The 20,039-nt window shown below is 36.6% G+C and overlaps 1 protein-coding gene across 1 annotated transcript; it reads left to right on the forward strand.

Annotated features, from left to right (window-relative positions):
• The first annotated feature begins 121 nt into the window (after positions 1-121).
• Positions 122-16,444, forward strand: LOC120633194 (putative phosphatidate phosphatase). The gene is made up of 6 exons (XM_039903333.1): positions 122-630; positions 10,542-10,693; positions 11,966-12,163; positions 13,022-13,189; positions 13,644-13,820; positions 14,704-16,444. Exons 1-6 carry the CDS (start codon positions 573-575, stop codon positions 14,797-14,799), a joined length of 849 nt encoding a protein of 282 aa, XP_039759267.1. The 5' UTR covers positions 122-572; the 3' UTR covers positions 14,800-16,444.
• The last annotated feature ends 3,595 nt before the right edge of the window (positions 16,445-20,039 follow it).

A 20,039-nucleotide genomic window follows, 5' to 3' on the forward strand; every position in this document is an offset into this window, starting at 1 on the left:
TTATTGCTTTGCAAAAGAGTTGCTATTAGATTACACCAAATCCAAAGTAAAGTTTACTGTTCCACATGACACAACCATAATATAATCAGTTGACGATTAGTAAGGCATTAGTATCTTTGTGTCCTTACAATAAGGACTATAAGGACAAAAGTTTCATTTCCGTACAGCTGCCCAAGTTAACGATACACCCACATTTGTTTCGTCTTTTGCGAATATACAAAATAGAACTTGCGAATATCTTGTGTATCTAGTTTATCATTACAGGTACAATACAATTATTGCTGTAATGAATCAAAACCTATTTTGCATAAATTAAGGGAAAATATTGGGGCTTTTCATGATAAAACGGCAACAGAAATGACTAACGCGTACCCCACTTAAAGATTGCCTTTTTTATCAGCGATTCTTTATCATTGAGGTTTTAATGCTCCGACATAACGGTCTTATTCGATTTCAACAGATAAAAATATAATTTCAATGATTCTTTATTCAAAACAATATTGAACGTCGACCTAAGTTGTTTAGTGTGTGAATGAAAGTCTTGCGCAAAAAAAAGTGTTTAGTGTTAAAAAATGGCCTTTGACAGATTAATATTGAAGATTGTATTGGATCTTCTTGTTTTAGCATGTGGTAAGTACTAAATACTAATTTGTTTTAAATATTACTTTATACTGACTTTGCGGACTCGTCCTGTGAAAGTTATAACAGTTTACGGTTTTGAGATTAATTTATCAGCACTACTGACATAAGCACAAAATACATTGCTGGTTTCGAATACATGTTTGTTTGATAATCTTATCGATAGAAACTGTTGGATAGTTAGCATCTATCTACCTACCCACTTACTAATTTATGAATATTTACCTACGTAGGTACATAATCAAGTGAAATAGTTTCATTGTTTGTAACCACCTAGTTACCTTATCTACTGGGAGAGATAGGTAGGTACCTACTACCTACTTTGTTTTTGTTATGTCTGAATGAGTGAATTAAAAAAGTATGCGGGCCAATTACACTTTAAACTATCTGGACCGATTTGGATACAGTTTTTTGCTTTGTGTAGGTATATTCAATTTCAGGGAAAGTGGTAAACGTTTGCGGATATATGCAAATTATTTTTTTAACTTTGCCATATTATTTTTAAGTAAGCCATACCTATGTCGATGTTATTTTACTTGTTTACCTCAACACGACCGAGGTCGGAATGCATTTAACTAGAAACTCTTTTTATGATATAAAAATTTTGTAAGTTGGTTAATAGGATGCTTCCACATTATTCGATCCGATATTTGCATTGGTAACCTTACGATGTCGAACGCCAAACATGTAAAAAGCAGCCACCCTCATGGTAGGTATCTGAGAGTTGGCCATAATGTTCTCAAGGCCAGTGGCGGCCGATTGGCGCAGTTTACAGCGACCCTGCTTTCTGCGTCCAAGGCCGTGGGTTCGATTCCCACAACTGGAAAATGTTTGTGCTATGAGCATGAATGTTTTTCAGTGTCTGGGTGTTTATAAAATATTCATCAGTCTTCTACCCATAACACAAGCTACTCTTACTTTGGGGCTAGATGGCGATGTGTGGTGGCCAGCCTAAACCCTTCTCGATGTCTATGCTGATGATGATGATGATGACTACGTAGACTGTAGTACCGGACCGATCCGCACGGTTAAACTTAGAACTTTCTTATTCGTCATACTACACAGATTTTAAAATACCTACCATTAAAATTGATATTATTCGAAGATCTGTTTGTACTGTCCTAGAAGAAGAAGAAGAAGAAATACTTTATTGCACTTATAACATACAGGAAAAGAAACAGTAAGGAGTATACAGTAAACAATGTAGACATGCAAAGGCGGCCTAGATTAGCTATTGTGCGTTGCGAAGTCAACATCTTCTGAAGACCTTTCGGTGTCGGAGCGAAAGGAGACCATATTTGAAGATCTACGTGCCCGTAAGACCATATTCGAAGATCTACGTGCCCGTAGTAACATTGCAATCGATTGAGTTTTTTACAACGTGTAAATATAAGAGACTAGCATTGGAAAACCGTTTTTCCCGTTAATAACTTCGTTATTAAACATAGTAAATTCCATATACGTAGGCTGGGCAAAACGAGACCGGAAAACGATCTTTTACCTGTCGCCTTTCAAGGTTCCCTTGCAAGAGCTCGGGTAAATGATTGTTTTACTCAGGTAACTGACTGTCTGTAAATTTATCCGGGGCTTATTTCATCACGATTTAGGACACGACACGACACTCGCATGACTACACGACGAATGTGAACCGACTTAACAAATGACCTAGCGTCGGCAAATAAGGAAGTCGAAGGAACAGTACCGTATAATTACAGCAGGTCACTATTAATCTACCTATTCTACGATAAAACAATCGGTAAAGAGTGAATCAGGTCGTACCTTGAAAGAAAACGCATTATTGACATTAGTACAAAATACATTGCTGGTTTAGTATGCATCTTTGTTTGCTAATCTTATTGTTACCAGTAATGTTTGGGCAGTTAGTGTCTAAGTACCAACTTGTAAATTTATGAATAAGTTAGTGCCTACGATTACGTATCTAGATATTAAAACGCGGGGTGACTACGTATTTCACAACAGGCTTGCGACAGGCGTAAATCTCGCGATCATTGTTGTCAGACGAAACTTTAGCATACAACAAAAACAAAAGTGTCGTTTGACAGCAAAGATTGCAAGATTTACCTACGCCTGTCGCAAACCTGTCGTGAGATATGTAATCACCCTGTGTCTGCTTTAAGAATGGCAAAATTTGCTTTCCTCATTCCTGTCAGTTTGTTGGTATCTCGGATCATATTTTACACAAGGTGTGGTCACAGCAAATACATATTAGAAAACGTATAATTACTAGGTAATGACCGATAGCGGTGATAGCCCAGTGGGTAGGACTTCGTCTTCACTTTCTAAAAGTGACGCACCTCTAACTTTTCTAAGTTATATGCGTAATTAAAATATCAATTTCTGCAACGGTGAAGGAAAACATCATGAAGACTCTTCATGCCTGAGAGTCGTCCATAATGTTCTTAAAGGCGTGTAGAGTCTAACAATACGCACTTGGCCAGCATTGTGGACTTAACCCCTTCTTATTGTGGGGGGAAGCCCTATGCATGTATTGGGCCGGTACTGGGTTGATATGGTGATGATGAATGCCCGAAAGTATCGGGTAGGTACCATGATAATATTATGGGACTTGTCGATATTTCGACCTTGTTGCATAGACCGTGGTCACGATGGGACTATAAATGTTGATTAACACGAAAATCTTAGTTTAAAATCTTTAGTATCGGCTTCTACTCTGGCAGACAGCCGGTTGGCGCAGAGGGCAGCGACCCTGCTTTCTGCATCTAAGGCCGTGGGTTCAATAAATGGAAAAATTATTGAACATGAATGTTTTTCAGTGTCTGGGTGTTTATCTGTATATTATAAGTATTTATTTATATTAATTATTAATTAAAAATATTCATCAGTCATCTTAGTACCCATAACACAAGCTACGCTTAATTTGAGGCTAGATGGCGATGTGTGTACCTAGTATATTTATTTATTATTATTTAGACAGACCTTTCAGACATATTGCCGTCGACAAACTTTACGTTTCGGTATGATGTCTCGTAGAAACCAATGAAGGATTAAAATATATTTTTTTTTTGCGCGTCTAATATCAGTCTCAATATAATATGAAAATGGTTCCCGAGGTGTATCGTACGCTTCGACGCGCAACATAAAAGCAAGGGTCAACCAGATATTTTTGAAACAGCTCGTCCGGGGAAGTACTACCGCCATGTTTATTTCTGCCGCTAAGCAGCATTGTTGCAATGCTGTGTTCCGATCTGAAGTGCGTGGTTGCTAGTGTTATTACAGGCTTGACACCTATTCCTCAAATTGATGTAACACAAAGCGGCATGCACTACGTGCTCCTACCATGCCCTGTGTAGTGTTGCTTTGTTTATAGTCGATGGTTTTTCACTTACAATTAGGTGGGCCACCTGCTTGGTCCGTCAATTATTACTATGAAAAAAAAATTTAACTGGCATAACTAGTGGTTTGCACTTCATACTTGCGCAAAAGCACTGCATACCCGAAAATTGATATAAATATAGCTCGTATAGGAGGAAAACATCTGCCTTTTTATGCAATTTTCCTGCTATTTGCATACCAGTGCACGCCACTGGGCATAACCCAATACAATCTAAGACTACATCACCGGGTGAGATTGAAGTCAAGAGCTAACTTGCTTGCTTTACTGCGTGATTGAAGGGCAAACAAACGTTTATAATATTAGTGAGGATGTAGGTAATTTTGTTAAATTATTCAAGAACAAGCAAATAATAATGGGTAAGTATCCCTTTGGCTTCGGATCATGTTCATTAAGATCGTTTGTAAAGGATTTGATAAACGATTAAGACACCGGGAAGTATCTTTGCATCGTTCGAGTCTATGTAGGACTGCAGTGCATCGATATTTATATCAAAATGGCCGATTGGCGCAGTGGGCAGCGACCCTGCTTTCTGAGTCCTAGGCCGTGGGTTCGATTCCCACAACTGGAAAATGTTTGTGTGATGAACATGATTGTTTTTCAGTGTCTGGGTGTCTATCTGTATATTATAAGTATTTATATGTATTATATTCAAAAAAATATTCAACAGCTTTCTTAGTACCCATAACACAAGCTACGCTTACTTGGCGGCTAGATGGCGATGTGTGTATTGTCGTAGTTTATTTATTTATTTAAAATACCCACCAAGTCAATGTCATGAACATAAATATCTGGCAAATATGAATTTATAGTTATCAAAAGTTTAATTATTTACCGTTTAATAATTTATAAATTTACTGTAACAGATTATTGCTGATTTCTAAAAGGTATTTATAAAAAGGTATCTATTATAGGTAGCACCTACCTAACCTAGATTATCTCTGGTTAATGCTTGCGTTAACTCTGTTGAAGAGGTGAAAATTCATTGTAGTAACACTATACCTTCCTACATCTATGCTAATATTATAAAAGGTAAAGATTTGTTTGTTTGTAATCGATAAACTAATGAAGGAAAACATCGTGAGGAAACCTGCATGCATGAGAGATCTACATAATGTTATCAAAGGTGTGTGGAGTCCACCAATCCGCACTGGGCCAGCGTGGTGGACTACGTCCTTGACCCTTATCATTGTGGGAGGAAACCCGTGCTCTGTAGTGGGCCGGTAATGGGTCGATGTGATGATGATGAGGAATCGATAAACTTTGAAACTATTATTCAAATTTAGCCGGAAGTAAAGTGGCCTTTGTTCAATTTCAGTACCTAATAATGAGTTCACAGCCTGAAATAATATTTTTAGTAAATTAAGCCTGAAGAAAAATCGGTCCAAATCGTTGAATTCTCGGGTTTATCTATCGGTTCATAAACCGATAATAGGTAGGTAATGGAGAATTTATCATTACCTACATGTAAAACAATGACGTCGATTAAGCTGAAATAGCAATGGTCGATGACTGTGAAAACTATAATTTCTTGGGTTCCGTAACCGAAGTTACTATGTATTAACAAAGACTACATGTTAATCTGTCCTTCTGTCCGCCCTTAAAATAAATCCCGTAGAAATAATGTTAATGGAAAAGCAAATTAAAAGTGTTTTCTTATTCTGTAAAGTATACAATTTGGCGGTCTTATAGCTACATAGCGATCTCTGCAATTATTATACATAAATGGTATTAGCCAAGCGGACTCCACTGGAGATAGAGAAGTAGACCTACTCTGGTATATCTTTAAGTGAAGAACGCCATAGCTAAATACTCGGGTTTATTTTTACGATTATGTAGGGGCTTTTACGATTATGTATAGTTAAATTACCTCATTATCGTCATTATATCGATCCATTACCGGCCCACTACAGGGCACGGGTATGAGAAGGGGTTAAGGCCGTAGTCCACCACGCTGGCCCAGTGCGGATTGGTGGACTCCACGTACCTTTGAGAATTATTCTCAGGCATGCCGGTTTCCTCACGTGTTTTCCTTCGCCGTCGAAGCAAATGATAATTTTAATTACTTAAAACTCACAGAACTCAGAAAAGTTTGTGTGTACTGGGATTTGAAATCGTCCGAAAGTAAAGTCGAGCTCCTATCCACTGCGCCTGCGCTCCTATCACCGCTTGAAAGATTTGTAGGTATGACTAATATTAGTGTGAATAAAAAGATAAAAAAAATTGGTAGGTAAACAAAGTAATCAGTACGTTTTCAAATGTTATAGATATTTTTTTAAACCAATTAGTAGGTAAGTAAGTTAATCGTTTCAGAGAAAAACTAATGAGTAGTATATTTGTTGTGTAGTGAATCAAATCTCAATTGATGACTATTTTCTAGTACCTACCCACCTACCATATTGGTTCGAAATAGATAAATAAGTACCTAATAAAATAAAAACCTTTATTCTTAACCAAAAATGACGTTTTTTTTTACTAAGTATTATGATCGAGGAGGTACCTTTGCATCGTTCGACCACGAGCCACTTTATAAAATTACTGCAAAATTCGACCGTCCGGACTAAAATTTGCGACCCCGCAAACGTACGTAGGCCTAATCAAGAAGCTGTGAATCTACTACCGATTCGGAATGCTGATTGTACTGCGAAGAACCGGCAAGAAACTCAGAACTTGCTCTATTTAGATAACAAACAGACTTATTTGAATAGGTTAGTGGCATTGCAAATATGGTTCGGCTAATATTACACGGCTCACAATTTAGATAGTGACACAGACGTCATCGTAGATGGTCACATAGACTTTCTCGTACATAGCTGACACGGTATATTACTAGCACAACCACTTTTGCCAAAAGCTTAGTAAACAATCGCTAAATATGGCCACAGTCTGAAAAACAATAGTCACTAAGAACAATCGTCCTCTCAGCTGACAGTCAAATCGAACAAGGTCACCACGTGGGCTAGACATTAGTATTGTTTATTGTTATTAGGTACACAAAACAGGTAATAACTAAAAGGAAATCTAAATATAAGTAATTACAAGTTTTGTTCTAAGCTTTAACCCAAAGTATGTGTACACAACTTGGAATTCAATTAAACAGAAAGTATCGTACCACTTCTGACTGATAAACGACTAAGACCCTGGGAGGTATCTTTACATCGTTCGAGTCCATGTAGGACTGAAGTGTATCGATAATGCAGTCGTATTTATATCAAAACATCCACCAGCTCAATGTCAATCTGGCAATTGTGAATTTATAGTCATCAAAAATTTGTTTATTTACCCACTTTATAAAATTACTATTACTTACGTTAGATGGTAACGGGCTAACCTGTTAGGGGTCGGGAAGTTATGTTAAGCTGTATTACCCCTATCCAATTTCTAAGCGATATTCTACCCGGAACGCTTATTTACTTAGCGGCACGTCTATAGGCTCTGGACTGGAGTGCCAATGGTTTACTCATATTCATCACGACGGCATTATGAAGAGAGTAGATGGTAGTAGTAGCACAGAGAACGATGCAGTCCTTCTCAGTTGTATTCCCTTGGTCGCCTCGTACACTCGCGGAAAGAGGAGTGTTGACAAACGCATTCAGATCTGAAGTCACCACACACACGGCGTGGTTATATTTTATTATTTTTTATTACTCATGCGGTATAAGTAGTATCCTAGTACTCGCTGTTGCGGTTGAAAAAAAGCTGTTCGCCCATTTTAAAATGACACGTGAGTTTTTTCGTAAATGAAACTGTTATGTGAGTGCGACAAGTTTACTTGATATTATCGTGGTATGTACCCGTTGAACTATATTTAGGAAATTTTATTGCCTTCTGTTACTTCTTATGTGGTACGGTTATGCTTACCAAAACACACACACACACACACACACACACACACACACGCACACACACACACACACACGCACACGCACACGCACACATACACATACAAGCACCCACACACACATTATAGTAAAATAGTTACTATAAAAACAAAAATATAGTTTTAATAATGTAGTATTTGTACCTACTATTATCGAAGGCGATAGTAGATATCAACATAATCAAGAAGATAATGAATTCTTCTCTTATCTATTTTATCTTCGTTAATCGATTGATTCATTTTCATTCTCTTAACCGACATGAAAAGAGATTTACAAGTAAACAAATGTACTAAATTTTTTGTAAATTGCCCTATAATGGAAACAATCTTTTCGTTATATTTCAGTGTAGAGTACGATTTAAAAATATAAAAAAAAAACAAGTGCGATAAAACAAATACAAAAAAAATGGAACACAATAGAATGAGTTTTCCTTTCCTATATTTTGAATGAATGAATGAATGAATACACTTTTATTGTACACAGAGAAGATTTACAGAGATACAAATACAACAGCAAAATAAGGTAGAACGTACAATTTGGCGGCCTTATCGCTAAATAGCGATCTCTTCCAGGCAACCAAAGGCATACAAGAAAATGTTATAAGAAATAAGTAGGTGGTACAACAAACATAATTAAATATTAGGATAATTTTCTTAAAAATTATAAAAAAAAATTAACGCTTTACTTATCCTTTGCTTTGTATGTCCGTTGGTCGCCCCCAACGAGGTGGACAGATGATATTAAGCGCGTCGCAGGTAGCCGCTGGATTCAAGCGGCACAGAACCGTGGAATTTAGAACTCCCTACAAAAGACCTATTTCCAGCAATGGACGTCTATTGGTTGATATGATAATGATGTCCTTTGCTAGGTTGCCCGGCAGATATCGCTTTTTAGCGATAAGGGCGCCTACTGAACCTGTGTAATATTTGTTGATTCTAATTCTTGTTATCTTCTGCTGTTTTGATATTATTATATACCAAAACAGCAGAAGTCTATTTTCATTTTCATTTCAAGACAGATAACAACAAATAGAGTTTACCTAGATACAGTTTTTCAAGAGATCTAGTCCAACACACGTATGAGTTCACGAAGTACAAAAATTCGTAGGAGTTAAACACAGTATTTAGAATATACAGAAACCGTGTACACGGCTAATGTTGGAGCATCAAATACCACTCCACTTTAGTATTGTTTCTCGAGCAGACGGTTAGTCGCTTCATTCCGTTTAGCAATTGACAATAATTATTTTTACTCGAATGTGCTCGTTTACCATAAAATAGGGAAAATGAGAAAGCTTGTGAGCTGGCAACATTCCGAGGGTGTCAAGTGACACGCGCGCGGGGCGTTTTCACGTTTTTTGGACACAATGCACTTGCGTACAATAATGGCTGATGAGTATGTTCTGAATAATGTGGGGTTAAAGTATACAATAGCAGATTTGCACTGCCAAAATTGAAACTCTTTTTCTGAGATATAACATATTAATTTAAACAAAATATTTACCCTTATTATCTATTCATTGATAGCACTAAATGGAAATTCGTTTATAAATTTACGGTAGAACTCTTGATCTATATTCGATAAACTGTGTCAAAGCATTTTGTACTGTCTCCTCAGAAGAAAATTTTTTATCACGTAGAAAAATGTCCCACGTAATTTTTGAAGTGAAAACCTTTTTAGGCGCGTTGAGCATTCGTTGGGTGAGCAAAAAGCGTGAAACTCGCGTGATCTATATGTACCTATAATAAGTAGGTATATATGTAAATATTGTTTATGTAAGTTTTGTAAGTTTTGATTTCTATCGGAAGACCCCAAAGACTGTCCAGCATGTTTTTCTTCACCAGATGAGATTGCAGTCAAGGGCTAACTTATGGTGTAATAGAAAAATAAAAAAAATAGTTAATGTACTAGAATATCAATAATATTCAATATACTAGATGTCAATATACTGTCCGTATAAAAAAACCACAAACAAAGCCCGTGGAAAAAAAAACAATCGGTTTCGCCAAATCGCTTAGCGGTACGTCTTTGTGGTAGGTTGGTGGCCGCAGCAGAAGCCACTAGACAAGACCAGAGAAAATTCGGAAATATTAAATTCTAAATCTCACCTGCCGGGGATCGAACCCGGGACTTCCAACTTGAAACCGCTCACCGCTGCGCCAGGAACGTCGAATATTATTTATCATTAATTTTGATAAATATTGGATAGAAGCAGGAATTCCATGATATATAATGAAATTAAGCTTAATTTGCTATACTCCGCGAAACTACCTTCCACATGTGAGGCTACATTGTCGGAGATCTGTTTGGTGTGGGGTATAAGGATTGAAGAAATTATAAATGACACCATGCAGATGATACAGATTCTCCTGCTTTTCGCAGAGTATATCAAAGTATTAATTTTGATAAATATTGGATAGAAGCAGGAATTCCATGATATATAATGAAATTAAGCTTAATTTGCTATACTCCGCGAAACTACCTTCCACATGTGAGGCTACATTGTCGGAGATCTGTTTGGTGTGGGGTATAAGGATTGAAGAAATTATAAATGACACCATACAGATGATACAGATTCTCCTGCTTTTCGCAGAGTAGCAAAGCAAATTAAGCTTAATTTTCTTAATTTTGTTATTTTTTTATTTCAGTTGGTGTACCTTTGCTCGTGATACATTTGGTGGCGGAGCCCTACCACCGAGGTTACTTCGCCAACGATCTGAGTTTAATGCTGCCGTATAAGCCGCAGACGATTTCCGAAGGCCTGCTGGCGGGTGTTGGATTCGCTATCAACGTTGTTACGGTAAGCTTTATCTGGTCTTGACGTCCCATTGCTGGGCGTAGTAGTCCTGTCTGTAGACCCACCACGCTTCTCCAATGCGGTTTGGTGGGTTATAACGGTTATTGTGATAAACACACCGGTGTACCAATCCTGACAATATATGGCACAGATTCTGGACCAACAAAGGAATCTTTCGCGGGTGCATATGCGGTTTGCGACCAAAACAAACACATTAAGTACTAGCTTCTGCCCGCGACTTCATCTGCATTAACTTCAATCTAGGGCCTTAAGCTTCGCTCGTTAATCATTTTTAATCCTACCACGAAAACTATTTGAGAGATCGGTATAGAAAGAACATGTCATTTTCCATAGCATAGGTGACATGAATACCAAATTTCAAAGCTGTCTGCCCGCGGCTTAGCTGGTAAACATATTTCAATGTTTCGGGAACGCAAAAAACCGAACAGAATCGGCATAAGATGTATCCTATGCTTTTTTCCATGTCAAAGGCTACATGCATGCCAAATTTCACCCAAATTCGTTCCGCCGTTTTTGTGTGATTGAGTAACAAACATATACAGTTAGAATTAATTTAAATTACAGTTAGTTATAATAGATATGTATATATATATAATTATATTAAATAATAGCTGAACCGCGAATCGGTTTTAATATCTTTAAAAAACTTAGCAACGAATTGCAGCGCTCTACCTACCAGGTCCAGTTATTTTCAAACGATGATATTCGCGGCCCGCTGTATTTTTCTTGCTTTTTGCGTTTCTATACCCGTCGCAACTTCTAAGCGATAGGTTCAATTTGAATAATTGCACAAGGAATTAGCAGGTATATAATCATAAATTAATATTTATAAAACTATTTATTTGGATAAGGATTAATATCATGATAGGAATGTCAACATCTTACGCCAGATCAGGGCGGTCAATAAGATTGGAGAATAGGGTATCGGAGGCGTAGGGCCTTCCGGATCGTGTAATTACACGATCTTACAGTTTACTTTCTTTGAGGGCAAGTGTAGTGAAAACTGTAATGCTCATTCTAAGTCGATATTGACCGCTTTATAGCCGATATTTGTATACCTATGAGCTACGTTGCTAGATATATTTGCCAAAACGAATTCCCGCATTGTTAGGCTTAAAATAAATATCATTCCCCAACCACTGTACACACTACACTAACAGGTTATCCCGCTACCACTTAAGACTGTATAATAAGAGAAGATTACAGTGAATACTGGAGTTTTAATGGAATAAAAAAGAAATTATTTCGTTTCAGATAATAATTGTGGAAATTGTGAGGAATAAGCAGGGAAGGGGCTTAGGAGACAAGTTCCTCTTCGGAAACCTGATCTCTGGGTGGATTTGGGAGACCTATACGTCGATTGGCGTCTTTACATTCGGGGCGGCCTGCCAGCAGCTTACTGTTAACTCTGCCAAATACGTCATCGGCAGGTTGAGACCGCATTTCTTTGATGTAAGTAACTTTTTCACAACAAGTGTTTTACTTAGAAGATAGTTTAGAAATGACAAACAAAAAATTATCTTGGTTGTAATTTCGACGACCTCCCTGGCGCAACGGTGAGCGCTGTTAAGTAGGAGGTCCAGGGTTCGATTCCTGGGAGGGACAATTTGGGAATTTATAATTTCTGAATTTTCTCTCGTCTGATCTGATAGGCTTTGGCCGTGGCTAGTTACCACCCGGCCGACAAAGACGTGCCGCCTAAGCGATTTAATGTTACGGTGCGATGTCGCGTAGAATGGCCACCATATCGTGAAGTAGGTACGCATTATTGTGTAAGTCATTCGGAATTCCATCCCCCGTTGTCACCGAAACAAAATGCACAAGTTACTGTAAAAAATAAATTGACAAAAAAACCGACCTTGAAAACATTTATTTCTTGTATTTTTTCGTGGTTTTTCTAATAGAAAGAAACAAACACAACATTTTTAAGTTCTTTTTCGTCTTTTACAAGTATCACTAATACTCGATATAGTAAAATGATATTTCAGTTTTCATAATAAAAGTAACTTAAAAACCAAAATTGACAATCCTATTTCATTTTAATTACTTAAAATTATATGGTTTCAAACGTTGATCTAATGTGTTACTAATTACTACTTACTATTCTTAGACATTTTCAATTTCTTCAATTCATGGCAAATTTTAGAATTATTTCGACAACCTTCTTCGATTGCTCGATCAGTAATAGCTTAATAGAAAAAAGAGGACCTACTATTTCGGCGATATGAAAAAACACTAAAATAAATAATAAAATAAATAAAATAAATAATAAAATAAATAATAATAATAATAACTATAAATAATTTCCAGATTTGCCAACCAGTGCCAAACGCATCGCCAACGCTCAACGCGTTGGGCTACATCCAAGACTTCACGTGCGCTGGACCGAACGCAGACGTGGCCCGTCTCAAGGACATGCGACTGTCCTTCCCAAGCGCTCACTCCAGTTTCGCGATGTACAGTGCTGTGTTCTTTATTGTACGTTCTTCTTTTATCTATAGAACTTAAAAAAAAACCAAATTCATTTACTTCAAATAGGCCTACTTTTGACACCTTGTCCTAAGGCTTCTTTAAGACGTACTCGAGAATCCTATGGAGACGGCTGGTTGATAGCCTTTAGTAATTATAAGATGACTCAATAATCGATATCGATGCTGTGGACCTGTGTGCCGTCCACAACATCCAAATAATATACGTGTAAAATAATAAACGAGGGTAAACTTTTCGTTTTATAGTGGTGGGGGGATACGGGTTACGTGAAACCTAACCTTCTAAGTTATGCGCGATTTAACCCATTAAAAATGGCTCTCTTGGTACCAGAGAGATCTCCATAATGTTCTCAAAGGAGTCCACCAAACCGCACTGGGCCGGCGTGGTGGACTACGGCCATTTCATAGTGGGGAGAAATAAAAGCTGTTTTATACATTCTCAGTTCTACATCCAAGTGAAGGGAAAATGGCGCGGCTCAAAGCTCCTACGTCACGGCATCCAGTTCGCCATGCTAATCGGCGCGTGGTACGTTGGACTGTCTCGCGTGGTGGACCACATGCACCACTGGAGCGACGTGGCCGTTGGCTTCGCTGTCGGCGCACTGTATGGTGTTATTGTGGTAATTCAAATTCAAATTCTATTATGTCAAAGAAGCGGTGGTAGTCTAGTCTAGCTAGTGTTAAGGATTCCATTTCAGGAGTACCGAGAATCATGTGCATTTTTAAGTTAAGCAATTAAATATCACTTGCATTTTCGGTGACGAATAATGCAAGTGATATTTAATGCATGCCTGAGAGTTCTCCATTAACATAATGGAGAACTCTCAATGGGGGATTGGGGTCCAATGGGGGATCTATTCCGTTATGGAATAGATCCCCCATTGAGCATGCTGTCCAAGAGCGCGACCGAAGGTTATTGTTTTTGGGGCACGTATACAACACAGATGGTTATTGAAAATTTCCTTTGTGACCTTTATAACGGTTAAGGCTTTGAAGAGTTTTTTGTAGCACCATCTCTCTAATCGTCCGGTCTGGGGGAACCTGACTTGCAGGCCGATATTATGCCTTTAAGTTTATTAAATACCTATTTAATTATATGGTTTAGGTTTAAAGACATTTATTCCCATAAAAAGACCTAAGTCACTTACATAGGAAACTTAGTTTTCTGTAATAAATTAATACACTTCGCCATTAGACTAAACTAAATTCAATTTTACTATTATCTACTCATTCAATGTATTCGTCTTTAAATTTATTGGTATTACTTACTATATAAGAAGCTAATTTAGTTTTGAATACATTGAATGAGTTTACATTTTTTATAAGTATAGGTATTTTATTATAAAATTTGGCGCCTTCAAAGGTAAGGGATTGTTTACCTTAATTTGTTCTTGTTATATTTATATGGGTGTTATCAATTGAACATGAAAAATGTAATAATATACACACAATACTATGAACTGAATTTTATAATATTAATATCCATTTATTATTAATTTCCAGTTTATCTTCGTTTTGAAACCGAAGAAATATGGAGCACCTGCGTCATGGGAAACTGGTCCCCCCGAAATGTTGCCAAGGCCGGTGCTATCGAGGTGACCTGACTCGAAAAGTGAATGTAGTGATTTTTTTTTTCAAAGTATCATATTCTCTTGGGTATAATTATATAAAAGTGCTTTATTTTTAAACGACTCTAAAAACTAGATAAATCCCTATTGTTCAACATGAAAATTATCTAGGTCAGATTTATCTAGATTTATTTTTAATTTGATATAGGTAAATCTAGACGAATCTGACTAGTAAGTATTCCTTGTGTAATGTGTTTAAAACATTTTTCTAAATGCTTTTCGAATAGTGACTAGACTAGAAAAGTCTGTATCCAGGCGTAAGATTTTTATAAAGTTAAGTCGCTATTGAGTTATTTAAAAGTGCGCAATTAAAGAAATTAAATAACCGTGCAAGTATTTTGACAGTTCAAAATGGCGTCCAAGAGCCGCCATGTTGCATTTCCTTCCAAAAAATTATAGCTAGTGTCAATTCTCACGGCTAACATGGGCAGGAGACAAAAATTTCATCCTTCGATTATATCTACTGAAAAGGGATACAAATCATATCTCCAGTACTAAAGCACAGAAACAGGAAAGGTTTACTGCCGTGTGATATTGCACGTAGTTGTAATATTCCCACCCGTGCGCCCGTTAACATTTTGTCCTTTCCTCGTGCCGAAAATGACTCCTGGCCTTGATTGATGATTTTATGCTTCTAACGATAGCCTTTATATTGAAATCTGTCTAAGCACTAAAAAGTAAAGGTGGTACCAAGAAATTCACATACATTAGCTCAAAATGTCCCTTATTAGTATCCTGAAAACATTCAACATATATTATGGGCAAAAATGTAAAAATTAATTATTGATATTGAAGAAATAAACAGAATACATAATTGAAATGTAAAGTAAGTTTCTAAAAGTAACCGCTTATTAGTCCACACAATCTTCTTCATAATAAAATACCCTTTGATAATTTTTTTATATGACGTTTGGTATGGTATGGTCCAGTCATTAAAAGCGGTACAACAATATTTATAGAAAGTTGTCTGTAGTGTAAAATGAGTCTGAAAGGTGATATTGTAAAGAACCTAAAAAAAAAACTATTTTTCATCATGGCGGTACGAGTGACAGTGGTACGAGGAGGAAAAGCGACAAAACAACAACTTCCTTTATTGGCAGAGATATCTATAAAACTATCAAATGACTGGATTATTAATTTATTGACATAATTAATTTTAAGTAAGTGTTAATTTAGTAAGTGTAATATATTAAATTTAAGATTTTTCATATTTAAATTTTATAACTGTTGTCTTATTTGTAGTCTGTTTTTACCCTAATAAAAGCTAGGGCTATTTTCTAAGTTACTAAACACTTAAAGTAGATAGTTACCTGCAACGACCCTTTTAAGCATTCCATTATTTTATAAAAAGAAAATATCCTAATATTAAACATAAGTTGTATGTATTATTTATATTGTACTTACTATCTTGTATACATAGATAAATTAAAATGATAGATGCAACAGAAGTTCCATCCCTTTCGGAACATTATCCTTGATGGCCGTAAATTATCAATTTATATTAGTTATGGGATTTTTGTGTGCAGCTAAATAGTACCTACTTATGTGTGCGTATTAAATTGTCAGTATTTTGTGTGAAGATTTGAAAGGAATTATATATTATTATTACAAAACTGTACGAGTATTTTTTTGTTAAAAAGAATTAAAAAACAAGACGTTAACAATTGTGTTTTTTTATTTCCTTTGCCGAACACTTTGTAGAGAAAATGTTAAAATGAGTGAATACTAAAATGTAGACTTTCTCTAACATCCCTTATCACGAATGTTGTTTTTTAATTTTATTTAAGTTTAATTCTACGTAAATACACACATCGCTATGTAGCGCCAAAGTAAGCGTACCATGTGTTATGGGTACTTACATAGCTGATGAGTATAAAACATAAATACTTATGATATACAGATAAACACCCAGACACTGAAAAACATTAATATTCATCACATAAACATTTTTCCAGTAGACATCGAACTCACGGCTTTGGGCGCAAAAAGCAAGCAAGTGGGTCGCAGCCCACTTTGCGAACAGGTGGTCTAAAATTGTTTTTATGTAACGTAATGAACAAAAGAACACTTAAAATAATTCTGTCCAACAATGAAATACGCCTATACCATTAGCCTGTCATGGCAGTGTCTACTCAGGTAGGACATAAGACAGGACTACGTTATCTTAGGGCCCGGGCCCGTTACTTCAATATTGTCACCCTACTAACTTATAAACATAGTGACCCTAATGTACGTAAACGACCTTTTATATATTGGGTTATCAATTCGATTCCATGCACTTTCCACTGGGGTACAGTACAATATTCACAGTGCATTATTATAAGTACCTATGCTAAAGGCTAAAGTCTAGAGTTTAATAATGAATATTAAGTTAAATTTGACGGCCGACTGGCGCAGTGGGCAGCGCCTCTGCTTTCTGAGTCCTTGGCCGTGGGTTCGATTCCCACAACTGGAACATATTTGTTTGATAAACATGAATCTTTTTCAGTGTCTGGATGTTTATATGTGTATTGTAGTATTTATCATCTTAGTACCCATAACACAAGCTACGCTGACTTTGGGGCTAGATGGTGATGTGTGTATTGTCGTAGTATAGTTATTTAATTCGCTTTAGTACTATTTAAGATGTAGTTTATAAATTCTTTAGTCCCTTTTTTTATAAATGAATATATTACACTACAATGCCACGTAGCCCAAAGTATGCGTAGCTTGTATTATGGGTACGATGCGTGTTGAACATTTCTATGAATGATATACATAAATATTATAATAATATAATATATTCATAAATAATTATAATATACAGATAAACACCCAGAAACTCATGTTCAACACACAAATATTTTCCAGTTGTGGGAATCGAACCCACACGCCACAGACTGAGACTCAGAAAGCAGGGTAGCTGCCCACTGCACCAATCGGATCTGCACCTATCACTAGAAGTCATCTTTTTAATGCAACCTGAGCGTGTAAAGTCTATAGGAAGATGGAAAGTGAATGGTGCTCAGAGTGAGAAAAAAATGCTTTTAAATTAAACAAATGTCACTTTCTTTAATAATAAATGAAAACATCGTGAAAACCTGTTTGTTTGAAAATTATTGCACACACACATTTACTAAACACAAATACAGAAGAAAATTAGAATAGAAAATGGGGCGTGCAACGGCGGTCTTATCGCTAAAGCGATCTCTTGGAGTCTACCTTTGAAATTGGAAAGACCAGCATGTTATTTGTTGAAAATGGTGGAGCTATTTTTCTTCTTAATTTTCAACGTAGCGAAAATTAGAGAATGGCCAAAATACCCACTAATTTATCAATTAAGATTGCATCAGGCGAAAAAAGGCACGCACATAAGTGATAACGTCATTCTTATATGGCGACACACCCATATTTTGCTTTAAGATAAGTGATAATACAAAAATAGCTGAACGCACTTACGTATATTGTGCGTAAGATATGTTATTTTAAGTTCATTTATCGGCATAGTTGACCCGCATCGACCCATAGACTAAGATAAAGTATTATTTACTACAAGTTATCCTAAAACAGTAAGGGTTCTTCATCGACTCTTAAACTAGCTCTCTAGCCGATGACCGCGTCTTTATTCGGGTTTTGTAATTCCCGCAGTAAATCTTGGTTTTCTCGAGCTACAAAGTATATAAATATATCCATTTCCAGTATCATTCATAATTATCACTGACGGTTTCTCGTCTTATTTTATGTATGTAGACGAGGTAGGTAAACATTTTTTTCTTTCAGTGTACTCTAGTCGTAGATGGAATTAATATATATATTTGCATAAATGTGGCAAAATCGATCCAGCCGTTGTAGAAAATTGTCTTATAGGATAGAATCAATGAAAATTAAGCTTAATTTTCACATATTAAAAAAGATTGGCTTTGATAAATTTTCGATCGATTTGGCTAAATTTATGCAAAGAGATAATAATTAATTAATTTTATAATAAATTGTTTTCTTCCTCTCTTTTTTTCCCTAAGGTATCCAACGCTATTTCGAACCCGGCACTACAATTCCCTCCGTTGTTGTAGCCTAGTAAACTGTACATACCTACTTAAAGTTTACTTTTATTTCTAATGTTTAGATATTTTGTCGTTTTTTTTTTTAATTTTTATAATTTTATTAAGTAGGTCATATATAGGTAGATACATACATGAGGTGAGACTTGAGAGGTCAAATGACTAATTCCGCTTCTACTTTTTAACGATCAACCGTTAATACCTACTGCACCCAGTTTCTGTTATCTTATTAGTCTAATACTATTGTATGCCATGTGTATTATTTATGATATTAGGCATGTCATATTAAGCTATTATCAATCCATACGAACATAAATCTGAAATCGGTCCCCTCGAAGCCCCAGCCACTATCACCGCTTAGAAAAATGTCGGAGAAAAGCGTGTGAAATTCATGCCGGCTCTGAAAGTTCTTTATGCATAATATAAGCTGCTGCCCGCGTCCTTCTTCAAAATTTTAAAAATTAATTTATTTCAAGTAGGCCTTAATATAAGCACTTTTGAAACGTCCAGTCTGTCTGTTTGTAGTGACTGTACCACCGGTTCGGAATGCAGATTCTACCGAGAAGAAGCCGGCAAGAAACTCAGCAGTTGCTCTTCTCCAACATCAACAATTTACATTTTACATTTTAACATTAGTTTTCTATCTTGTGAGAGATTAATGCGGAGTCGACGTCTCCCACTCTCCCCCCCGATGTCGTCGAGCCCTGGGACTCTTCGCATGGCGAGCTTTCGCGCTCGACCCACTCCCCCGGTGACGCGGTAGCAACCCCTCAGGTGGTTATCGGCAAATGTCCTTCCGTGGGTAAACAATTAACAACCAATGTTCATGACATTCAGTTGGTGGGTATTTTGATAAAAATACGACTGCATTACCGATGCACCGCAGTCCTACATGGACTCGAACAATGCAAAGATACCTCTCGGCGTCTAAGTCGTTTATCACAATGTAACTAATAGCAATATGGTGTGATATGATGATACGCATTTAGCAACACGTGCCGCTTTCGATTTCATGTTTAGGTACACTGGCCACGTGCCCTGACGTCGACGTCGTCAATGCTTCCAAGCATTTTGTCATTAAGAAATTCATTAATTGTATAGTAACCTTGCTGTAATAAATGTGTTTTAACATAGTCTTTAAACTTATGCATTGGTAGGTCCAAAATTACCTTAG

This window comes from Pararge aegeria, chromosome 21 (assembly GCF_905163445.1).
Source record: "Pararge aegeria chromosome 21, ilParAegt1.1, whole genome shotgun sequence".
Lineage (NCBI taxonomy): Eukaryota > Metazoa > Arthropoda > Insecta > Lepidoptera > Nymphalidae > Pararge > Pararge aegeria.